General features: G+C 42.2%; 1 protein-coding gene across 1 annotated transcript in view; it reads left to right on the top strand.

The window, feature by feature from the left end:
• Positions 1 to 11,333, top strand: part of RTCB (RNA 2',3'-cyclic phosphate and 5'-OH ligase) — an 11,383-nt gene extending 50 nt beyond the window's left edge. The window contains exons 1-12 of the mRNA XM_052669018.1: positions 1 to 123; positions 207 to 285; positions 985 to 1,052; positions 2,742 to 2,841; positions 4,018 to 4,174; positions 4,392 to 4,548; positions 5,645 to 5,804; positions 6,595 to 6,770; positions 7,539 to 7,727; positions 8,196 to 8,306; positions 9,105 to 9,224; positions 10,269 to 11,333. The exon at positions 1 to 123 is cut by the window's left edge and continues 50 nt beyond it. Of these exons, the coding sequence (XP_052524978.1) occupies positions 31 to 123; positions 207 to 285; positions 985 to 1,052; positions 2,742 to 2,841; positions 4,018 to 4,174; positions 4,392 to 4,548; positions 5,645 to 5,804; positions 6,595 to 6,770; positions 7,539 to 7,727; positions 8,196 to 8,306; positions 9,105 to 9,224; positions 10,269 to 10,376 (1,518 nt within the window). The 5' untranslated portion in view covers positions 1 to 30 and the 3' untranslated portion in view covers positions 10,377 to 11,333. The remainder of the gene's footprint in view (positions 124 to 206; positions 286 to 984; positions 1,053 to 2,741; positions 2,842 to 4,017; positions 4,175 to 4,391; positions 4,549 to 5,644; positions 5,805 to 6,594; positions 6,771 to 7,538; positions 7,728 to 8,195; positions 8,307 to 9,104; positions 9,225 to 10,268) is intronic.
• The last annotated feature ends 448 nt before the right edge of the window (positions 11,334 to 11,781 follow it).

The following is an 11,781-nucleotide window of genomic DNA, read 5'->3' as shown; positions in this document are numbered from 1 at the left end:
TCGGAGGGGTTCGACGTGAGCGGAGCCACCATGAGCCGCAGCTACAACGATGAGTTGCAGTACTTGGACAAGATCGACAAGAACTGCTGGCGGATCAAGAAGGGCTTCGTGCCCAACATGCATGTGCGTGGGGAGGGGAGGAAAGGGTTGGGAAGGGGAGAAGGGGGAAGCAGGAAGCCCGGCCGCTCAGACCGTTCTCCCCGCAGGTGGAGGGAGTTTTCTACGTGAACGACCCGCTGGAGAAGCTGATGTTCGAGGAGCTGCGCAACGCCTGCCGCGGCGGAGGTGCGTCTGCGGGGCCTTCACACTGAGGACTGGGCTGGGCTGGCAGGGCGCAGGTTTGCCCACAGCTTTCTTTTATCCAGGCCGATCAAGCCCAGCTCCCTCAGCCTGTCTTCACGGGAGAGGTGCTCCGGCCCTCTGAGCATCTTCTTTGCCCTCCTCTGGACCTGCTCCAACAGCTCTGCATCCTTCTTGTGCTGGGAGCCTCAGGCCTGCAAGTAGTGCTGCAGAGTGGAGATCAGTTCCCTCCCTCTCCCTGCTGCCACTACTCTTCTGATGAAGCCCAGGGTACAATTGGCTTTCTGGCCTGCATCACACACTGGTGTTTTTATTAAACTTTTCACCTATCAGGTCCCCAAAGACCTTGGCAAGGCTGCTATCAGTGAGTCCTTCTCCCAGTCTGTACATGTATCTGGGATTGCTTTGATCCAAGTGCAACACTGTGCACTTGGCCGTATTGAACCTCATTAGGTTCACATGGGACCAATCTTCAAGCCTGTGCAGTGCCACTGGATGGCTTCCCTTCCTTCTGTCATATCAACATAACGATATGTCAGATCTTGCTTAGAGCTCACCAGATTTGAGCACTTGCTTGTGATTTCTGGTGAGCTGGTATTTTGAGCAGACCCTTCAAAAATTGTTATTGCCGTGGTAAGCTATCTGATTACGAATGTATTTTGTTTTTCTTCTTTTGGTTTTAAGGTGCGGGTGGCTTTTTGCCTGCTATGAAACAGATTGGGAATGTAGCTGCATTGCCTGGAATCGTTCATGTGAGTCATTGTTCTGAAAAGTTGCTTTTTGTTCCTGCTTGTCACTGATCATGGGAATACTGGTGCGAGGTGTTTGGATCAGAGATCTCTAGGACAGTTGGTGTGTTGGGAAACTGGCTCTGAGCGTTTGCAAGGACAGGCTGTGAAATTGTCAGAAAGGGAAGTATCTACTTATTTCATTGACTGTCTTTTGACATGAAGCCTTGCTGGCTTTGCTTTATGCTATTCCAGTTGCTTTAGCCACTATTTTTCCACTGTCTATTGTTCTTTGTTTTTGAATCCTCTCTGCTGACCTGCAATGCATGGAGAAGAGAGAGCAAGCGGTGACGTTATTTGTGTTACTGTTGCTGCCCTAGTGTTGGTAGTGAGCCTTCCACTGAGCCATGCACTCAACAGAGCCATGCACTGTTTTCCCTGGCCCCGTGCATTTTGGAAATGAAGCATCGAATGCAGCGATGCAGGAAGAACATCACTTTTCAAGAAACATTAAGTACAATGTGGAAATGATCTTTTTATGTTCAGTGTTGCTTACATTAATAAGTACCAGAACTGTCTTTTTTTTTTCTTTTTTTTTTTTTTTTCCAATTGTTTCTCATGGTGACTCAGCAAAAGTTTTGAGTTTCTGGCTACGGTGAAAGGCTAACCATCAATTTGCTAAAATGCCTTAGTGACCAACTAAGAAGAAGGTGAGAGAAAATTGAAGCAACCTGTTAAAATAGGAATTATGGCTGATAGTTTGTAGGAGAGTTTGTTATTATTATCTTTCTATTCACATCTTAACTCGTTTTAATAAGATTTCTTGTTGACGGTAAGGGGAGGGAGAAGAAGCATATAAGCCTCTGAAAAACAGTTCTCCCTTTCACGTATAGCAACAGTTTAATACGTTCAGTGGGTTTCAGAAAACAGACAGAATGTTTTGAGTCCTATTTGCAGCGTGTCATAATCTAAATTTGCCATGCCTCAAACTTGTAGAGTTGTGTAGATGCACACTCTTTAATTGGCAGTAACGTGAAAGGTTCAATTAAAAGTAATTCTTTTATGAATTGACTCAGCTCCCAACTTATCTTGTCATGTCAAAAGAATGTCTTTTTCCACCCATAGCATGCAGTTTTAAGTCAATGTTCAGTGACGTAGCTAAGAAAGGAAAGTGCTGACTGTTGTGTAATCTTATTCCACTGCACTGACTTCCTTCTTTGTTAAATTTACTGCATTTAGGTATTGCTGTAGATGGCACCTGACAGCAACAAACTCGTCTTCAGTCTTCTGTCTCTGCTCTGTGCCATTCATAAGTTATTGCCTACAAAGATGCCAGTGCAAAGGCTCTTGAGTCCAGGGATAAACTAGATTTCAGTTTGAGATTACAGTTCTTACACTTGGATGTTTTGTTTTTTCTGTAAGTTTTCTTGGGACCGGGTCAATCTCAGGAGGGGCTGCTCAGCTGACTAGCCTCTACAGCTTGCTTCAGGGTGAGATGAACTGCTCTCTGCTTTCTTTGATGGTTTCTCCTGTAAACTGTAGGCGTTTACTGTCCTGAATTCAGATGTCTACCCCATCAGAACATCCTTTCTCTGTCTGGTGTATTGGTCTGTACATGTGATAACCACTATCACAAGTCAGAGCATAACCAAGATGACTCTTAGTGCAGTACAAAGTTTGCAGAACTTTGACATTTCCTTTGTTTTCCTTCAGAGATCCATAGGTCTCCCAGATGTCCACTCTGGCTATGGCTTTGCCATTGGCAACATGGCAGCCTTTGATATGAATGATCCTGAAGCAGTGGTGTCACCAGGTGAGATTACCTCAAGACTGACTTAATCTGCACTGAGGAAGGTCTGCGTTGGCTTAAAAATACGTGGCAAAATGGCAGATCTGTACAGTACTTTACATGCAGAACAAAGACAAAAGATGACTGAATTACACAGAGTTAAGAGACACTTAAATTTCTGTGCTCAGAATCTTTATTCTTCATATTGTGAATGGTTATTCTGTAAGCATTTAAACAGTACAGAAAAAATTACCATGTTTTTGACTTGGGCTTGTATCCCTCAGTCTTGAAGAGAGAGCACAAGACTTTGGACTTGGTTTCACCATGTTGATAAAGAATTGACTCTTCTCTTTGAGCAAGATTTGAAGCCCCTTTTTAAGAATATTTCTGTATTTTGTTAAAAACATGACCTTTTTATATTTCTGACTTTTTTATATATACCTTGGTCTTTAGTAACTGATGGTCTACAAGCGCTTTTGTGGTTGTTGTACCTGAGATTCATGTGTTAGGCCTTACTTTTTTCAAATTGTGTGTTTCCAATGGACTCAAAATGAAGATCTCCTTGTCTAGCATCCCCACTCGGACACTAGTAAAGGTGGCATGATTGGTCTCTCACACTCAGCCTCTCTCTGTGGTGGTAGTTTATATTAAATGCTGAGAATTAAGCAAAACTAAAATTTCATATTACTTTTAAATCTTCTCTGCTTATTATAATATTTATTCCAGTGAAGATTCAAAAACGATTTGCTTCCAAGGACTTGCTTTTGGGAACTGTGCTAAGATTTTTGTCTGTCACTTTCGTTGTGTCCTGAGGCAGCTGAATGTCCTCTTCAATTTCTGTTCATGTATTTAATTAAAGCGGTATACACTTGCTGGAGCAACTAGCAGATGCATAGAGCATGTGTTTGAGATGGAGAAGCTGTGTGGGGGTTTTTCTAAAGAGTGGTCAGGTTTGTCTTTGCGAAACTATTTGGCTCTCTTGAAATCTATGGCTTCTTGTAAATCCATTAAAATGTAACTTAATACAATTCCCAATATTGTCTTAGAAAGATGTAAGATCACATCATTTGATACGTTCTCCCTGTCAGTAAGGACTTTGATTTAAGATTAATATGAATCTCATCTTTAATATTTCAATGTTAGTGTTTAGCAAACAGCATTAGCACACTACTAACTGTATGGCTCTTCTTGCACTGTTAGGTGGTGTCGGATTCGACATCAACTGCGGTGTCCGCTTACTGCGTACAAATTTGGATGAAAGTGATGTGCAGCCTGTGAAGGAGCAGCTCGCCCAGGCTATGTTTGACCACATTCCTGTCGGTGTTGGTTCAAAGGGTGTCATCCCCATGAACGCCAAGTAAGAGAACAACTTTGTGTGCACGTCACTGCAGTGGTCATCTCTTGTTTTTATGAAAGATTCAAGGGTGGGAGATTTTATGAAAGAGAAAAAAATCAAAGCCTTTCTATACGTGTGCTTCTCCAGGAGGAGAACCATCAAGTTTCTCAGGACCATACCTCGTTAAGTTTTGAATATTTCCAAGAATAGAATGCACATATGTCTTTGCTAATTGCAGGGATTTGGAAGAGGCTCTAGAGATGGGTGTAGACTGGTCTCTCCGGGAAGGCTATGCCTGGGCAGAGGACAAGGAACACTGTGAGGAGTATGGAAGAATGCTGCAGGCTGATCCCAACAAAGTCTCTTCGAGAGCAAAGAAGAGGGGCCTGCCTCAGGTAAAGCTGTGTTTCAAAAGGGTTTTGTAGTGCCTCCAGGGTTCAAAGTGAAAGATAACGGGTGGTTTTCTGACTTTGTCTTTTCTTGAACCTTTGCCTGATGGTTCTTGGCAGGTGGAAAGGTGAGATGGTGGTGCTATTTCTGATTAATTCTTGGCAGAGTTTGAACACAGGGAAACATGATAAATGTTGGGCGTACCCAAAGTCCCTGGGGGCATCAGGTTTTCACCAATTAACACTGGGATTCATGTTTGCTGGCATTTCCCCATCCAGATGTAGTTTTGTTGAAAGACAGGCAAGCTGTTCTGTAACTTTTCTCCTTGTTTGCATAGCAACTTAATAGCAGGGCAAGGAAAGATACCACAATAAATGTGACTAACTCAGAACTTTGAATTACAGTTCAAGGGGTTTCTATGTGTAGTAAGTATATCACTGTGTCGTTGCTCTGGGTGGAATGCTTTTGAGGGACCAGTGATAATGCTTCAATTTCTGAAACTTTATTTTATATGATTTGAGTTTTATGAATTGTGCTGCAAAACATTACAGGATTTTAACCTAAAAATGATGTTAGGTCCTCAATTTTCTCATTTAACCTATCAAACAAGTAATCACCTATTACTAAGTCAGAAAAAAGTGGGTCTTAAAAATGGAATATCTTGCTTTAATCTGCTGAAAAGGCTTAATGACATAGTTAAAAGGATGTTTTAGCTTCCTCATGGGGTTAGAAACAAGTGTAAGGCAATGTCTGGCTTACACTTGTTTGTCTGGCTTGTCTCTATAAACAGGGTGGATTCTCAGTACTCTACTTTTCCTGTCTTTTGACTGGACCTGAGTTGCAAAAAGAGTGGCTGCACAGAGTGTAGATTCTTGTCCTTTTGTTTAATCCCGGTCTTGTTCAAACAGTAGAAGTTGTTATGAATCTGAACAAAGAGGGCTATGATAATGCTACTGTGTTGTGCTTCCTTTTAGTTTACGTTTGTTTGTTTTTCCTGGAAAAACTCCTGGAACTGAAACCTTTGTAGCAATTTGCCCTTTCGCCCATATTCCCATAGCTGCCTTACTAAGAGCTGTCTGATGTTTGTGTTGTGATTGGCAGCTGGGGACCCTGGGAGCAGGAAATCACTATGCTGAGATCCAGGTTGTGGATGACATTTACAATGAATATGCTGCCAGGAAGATGGGCATCGACCACAAAGGACAGGTTTGCGTCATGATCCATAGTGGCAGCAGAGGTTTGGGCCATCAGGTTGCCACAGGTATGGTCCGACTGGCATGGGTACCTGGAGTAAAGCAAACTCTTCAGCATGTTCTTGTAAACTCCAACACCAAAAAGCTTTTCTCACAATTGTCAGTCTATTCTGAGTTACCTTGGCAGGGGTTGTCTCCCTCTGTTTTCCCTTTCCTCAAATGCTGGAAAAGGATGTGTACAGAAGTTGTAGAACCAGCATTCTTGGAGATATTCAGAACTTGACTCAGTCCCTGAGCAGCCTTGTCCAGCTGGCGTTGCGCTGAGCAAGTGATCCCAGAAGTCCCTTCTAAACTCTGTTCTTGTATGATTGAGAGTGGAGGGAGATTTTCACTGAATCCTTTGTCTGGTTCAGAGGCTCTCTTCAAACATATTTGCTTAGGATTGTGAAGTCTTAATATTTGGTGTAACAAAGGCAGACACTCTTGTGGCAGAAAAAAGAAACAACTGAACTGTTGGGTCAAAAAAAGATTTACAGCTGCCTTTATTGTTTTGAATGTAATAAAGTGCTTAGATTATTAGTAGATATCAGCAGGCTGAACTACATTTGTCTGAGCGGAGAATTCTTTCTGGTACACCTCAGACCCTGAACTTTCCTTTCTAAAAATAGTCTTAGGGAATGCTGTTTGTAAACAACAATATTCTGCCACAGAATGACTCTACTGTTTGAGAGGAAGCTGTAGGTTTGACCACTGGACAGATGTGTTCAGTTTTTTGAGTATAACTTGTAGAGACTTGTGTTAATCTTCATTTTGTGAAACAAAATGAAGAAGTCTCTTAGAAATGTGCTTATTTCCTAGATGCATTGGTGGCTATGGAAAAAGCTATGAAACGGGACAAAATCATAGTGAACGATCGCCAGCTAGCGTGTGCCAGGATTGCCTCTGTGGAGGGACAGGATTACTTGAAGGGAATGGCAGCTGCTGGAAACTATGCGTGGGTCAACCGCTCTTCTATGACTTTCTTAACAAGACAGGTATGAGCAGAGTTGCCTGTGGTGTAAATGTTCTGGTGCACATCATGCTTTATCCAAGGCATATGGAATACACAGTAGCTGCATAACAGAATCATAGAATCACCAAGGCTGGAAAAGATTGCCAGGGTCATCCAGTCCAATGTCCATCTGTCACCAATATTTCCTGGAAGAGGAAGGTGCAAGAAGATTCTCCTTTTTAAACTACCAAACCATCTTTTTCAGAGTTGCCAGAATTTGTTTAGCTGATAACAGATTGAATTCTAATGTTAAAGCTGTTGATGGGCAGATAAGTCTAGACAGTCCATTTCTGTCACACTCTGCACTCAATTTCTTCATGCTGAAATTGACTGAGGGTTCTTACCTGCCATGCCAAGTGTTTAGGTCACTGGTTTATCACTGGCTTATCAGTAAGAGACATTTTCATGCAAATCTGTGCCTGGGTGTTTATACCAACTGGGCAAAGAACCCTTTGAGGGCAGCCCTGCAGAGAAGGACTTGAAGGCCCCGGTGGATGAGAAGCTGGACACGAGCCAGCAGTGTGTGCTTGCAGCCTGGAAGGCCAAGGCCAGGCTGGATGTGGCTCTGGGCAGCCTGGTCTGGTGGTTGGCGACCCTGTGCATAGCAGGGGGGTTGAAACTAGGTGATCTTTGAGGTCCTTCTCAACCCAGGCCATTCTGTGATTTTAATTTTTTGAAGTATTTTTTAGCTTCTGCGTGTACACTGCAGTTCTCCTCTTGTATTCCATGTCACGGTTTGTTCTCATTTTAGGCTTTTGCCAAAGTCTTCAACACAACCCCAGATGACCTCGATATGCACGTTATCTACGATGTGTCTCACAACATTGCCAAAGTGGAGCAACACGTAGTGGACGGGAAGGAAAGGACTCTACTGGTGCACAGAAAAGGATCAACCAGAGCCTTCCCTCCTCACCATCCTCTTATTGCTGTTGATTATCAAGTAAGTTTAGCTGTAGGAGAAGGAAAAACGGAATTTTTGGATGAATCAGATAATTTTAGAGTGTTTAACAGAGATCTAAACTCTGTGAGTTCCTTTCTTTGAGGTAATAGCACTGGAATGGCATAATTCTGCTTATGTGTGTATTATTTGATCTTTGGAATACTGAACTCAGTCTTGCACTCTGCAATTGCAGTGGCTGAAAAGTCATGAAGGTTTTATATCTATGGCAGGCTGCAGTCATTTGCTTTGTCTGTCTGTTGGAGCCAAGTCTTTTTGATACACTGGTGTACATCTTTCAGTGCATTTTGGTCTCCAGAATCCTTCATACCAGGCACCTAAGGCAAGTGGGGATGCTCTGAGGGAATGTAAATCTAACCGCTTCTTTTGGAGATGTAACTCCTCTCAGACGTTTATTAATGAGTTGCTTAGGCTTTTGCTTGGTGAATTAAGACTTGTTTGCATCCACAGCTGACTGGACAGCCTGTTCTGATTGGTGGGACTATGGGCACATGTAGCTACGTTCTTACTGGCACAGAGCAAGGCATGACTGAGACGTTCGGAACTACTTGCCACGGAGCTGTAAGTGAAAAAGCATTTCAGGAAGATGTTTGGATGGGAAAATCATCCAGTGAACAGGGTTGTTAAAGGGTCATTCAGTGTCTGATTCATTTGTTGGTGATACAGGGGTTCTTACCACTGTAGTCCAAGAAAATTTAGGGGATGCTCCTTTATATGAAGCAAAGGTTAATATGAGTATGTCAAGAATGATCTCCTTTTTCAAAATCCCGGTATCTGAGCTAACAAGAACAATTCATGATGCTGAGACTGTTTATATAAAATTCCTCAGTAGCTGGAAGAAGATATTTTCTCCTTTTTTAACATTGTGCAACAAGGATGACTGAGGAAAAGAAACAGTTTCTAGTAAAAATAAATTGTGAGCAGAGTCTGACGTGGTTTGAGCAAAAAGGCTAGAGTATTTAAATACAGAACTTTCCTAGCCATAGTACCTGATTATGCAGAAGCTTGTCATCTGAATTTCCCATTTTGTGGCTTACCTTGGTCTGTGTCATCAGCTATTCTGTTTGCTTATAATGTGTACTGATTAGAGATTATGTGCTAGATATAGCACCAGATGTCAAACTTCACCCAATACTATTCCAGGGGGTCTGTCTTAGATGTCTGCTTCCTCATCAGCAGTTACAACCACTTACATTTGTGGTAGTCCTGACAAAAGGTCTTTCATCTTGTTCAACGCAGCTGGAAATGCAGCTTAGTTTTCTTGAGCATATCTGTTGATTTCTTCTTTATGTAGTAAGAAAGAGTGGTGTTTTTCCAAACTACCACAAAAAAACCAGAACTAACTAATCTACTTTCTAGGGTCGTGCACTGTCTCGAGCCAAATCTCGACGTAACTTGGACTTCCAGGATGTACTGGACAAACTGGCTGACATGGGCATTGCCATCCGTGTTGCTTCTCCCAAACTGGTCATGGAAGAAGTGAGTTTAATACTTTGTTATCTGTGAGGGGAGAAGAGAATCTTGCTCCTTGACTGAATGACCCTCTGTCACTTAATTCTTGACAGTGCTGGTTAATCACTACTTGCCTATATGTACAGCTTCTGCAATTTCTGATAGACTTATCCAATTTTCTGGAAAGCAATATGAAGTTTTCCCTGTCCCCAGAGTCCTGCCAGAAGTAGATTATTTGGCAGTTTCAAGGGATATGTTTTTTCCCTCTTTTCCTGCCTGACAATAGAGATAGTAACCATCGACTCTGAAAAATCTTTGTGGGACCATCACAGAAGTTGTTACCTTTTGTGGGCTCTCTTCCTTCTAAATGATATTCTCCCAGTTTTGAATTTAGTGTATACTGTTGTTGTTATGTAAATTCATTGCAGTGCATGAATTTATGTATGCAGTCTGCCTTTTAAGACAAATTCCACTTTCTCCTCAGGAAGAGAACTTTAACTGGCTAGAAAAATTTGATTGTTATGACTTCAGTTATGATTTATTGTGATCACAGCTTCATTTATAATCAATCATTTATAACTGCTTTTATGGGTGTTAGTATTGTACAAACCTGTTTGTCCTGTTAAAATCTCTATTCAAGGGTGGCTTCCTAATAAAATACTGGAGGAAGAGCTCAAGAGTTCATCCCTGTTTCTTGTCACTGAGAGGCAGTGAAGATAAATCCTAAGGGCTGTCTGGAAGGAGGAAGTTGGAGTGACTTCCTGCCAAATGCTGAGTCCCAGCATTACTGCCTGCTAATGTATTGGATTATCTGAGAACATTAGGAGAACTGAACCAAAAGAGCTAGTATCTTATCTGGAATGTGGTAAAAGTTGAATTCTAAAACCAAATATATCTTAGATTTTGAATGTCTAATATGTCTAGATTTTCAGTATGTCCACCTTCTTTTACAACCTCAATGCATATAGTTCAGTTTTTAAGAAGAAAGGAAGAGATATCCAAAGCCTGTATCTAGCTTCCTGTGACTTTGGGCTGTTTACAGTGTTTTCTTTTTCTCTCTTCCCCCTCCAGGCACCTGAGTCTTACAAGAATGTGACAGATGTCGTTAATACCTGCCATGCAGCTGGCATCAGCAAGAAAGCCATTAAGTTGAGACCTATTGCTGTTATAAAAGGCTAGGAACTGACAAGGCAGCAGAAACCCACCAACATCTTTAGGCCTTCTGCAAAACGTCTGCAAAATCATCATCTTCCCATACATTTGGACTCAATAATCTACTCAGATATTACATCACTGTTATGGAAACACAGCAGTTGAGGATGCCCCTATTTTTAACCACATCTAGACATAAATAATGGCTCCAGCTCCTTGTTATGTGGTGTTCTTCTCTTATGGAAAGGGTAAAGAAATCAGTCTTGTTTTGTTTTGTATGCAATTTCTTCCCCCATTTGGATGGTTGTTCCGAAGGCAGAACTTCTGACTTTCCTGAGTTCCACTAATTACTGTGCTGCAAGACCACCACCATCAGCAAAGGTGACATATGAGCCAGACCTCCCATCTCTGCACCTGAGTGCCTGGAGCTCTTTCCATGTGCAGAAGTACCCTGATAGGCAGGGTATAGCACCTCTGGGCAGGGAGAGGTCTCTCTGTTTGCAGATATCTATACTGTTGCATGTTTTCTGGCAGTTGAATAAAAAAAACAGTTGGGAGTGGTCTCCCACTTGAGCTGAGAGGGACTAGCTAGGCTTGAGGCGCAGTCTTCTTCTCTCCCCCCACTCTCTACCATGTACCACAGCACGTGATGTGCTTGGTTGTGTCCAAGTGGGAGTCTGCAGTATTGTGTATATGCTGGTAGAAATGTTATTTTGAAAGGTCTTGTTTGCCCAATAAAATTGCAATTTCACAGCTTAGAGATCCAGTGTTTTGAAAAGTTCTAAGTGTGTGAAAGTTGGGTTGGATGGTGTTATTCACTGTGTCCAGCGACTGATTGAAATGAGTCCAGTTGCAGAGTCAGGCCCAGTAGGACGAGACTGCTTTCAGCTGATGTTTTTTCTTTAATTAAATAAAGCTGGAGTGGGAGCTGACCATCCCCACTAGATCATATTGGATATTATAAATAAAATGGGAAGATGGATACTGCGGTGTCTGTGACGTGTTTATTCTGTGGCTGTTGTCCACTTCTAAGTGCATATACCAGCATGGGACCCAGGACATCGTGTGACTTCATCTGATGGACCTTGCAAAGAAATGTGCAGGTGGCAGATTTTTTTTTTGCAGGATGCAGAGAAGGAAGCCTGTAAGTGTGTATGCAGACACAAGAGGGCAGCAGGAGGAGCATAAAACTAAAAGCAAGAAGGGAGCTATCCCTGCCAGAAATTCGTGTAAAGGAAGCAAATAGTGATGAGTGGACTTGACTGCCTTTTGAGGAAGCATCCCTTTAGGTTTAGGTTGATCTCAGGAGGCGTAACAGCATTTTGTTGCCTTAATCATTATGTTTACCAGTGTCTTAAGTTTCCGTATCATATACAAAGTTCTGCAAGTTCAGAAGCAGTACATGCCTTGATTCCTTTGATTCCATCTTTGG

Source organism: Tympanuchus pallidicinctus, unplaced genomic scaffold (genome assembly GCF_026119805.1).
Source record: "Tympanuchus pallidicinctus isolate F22 unplaced genomic scaffold, pur_lepc_1.0 scaffold8, whole genome shotgun sequence".
Taxonomy (NCBI): domain Eukaryota; kingdom Metazoa; phylum Chordata; class Aves; order Galliformes; family Phasianidae; genus Tympanuchus; species Tympanuchus pallidicinctus.
This window is presented reverse-complemented; position numbering and strand designations above follow the sequence as displayed.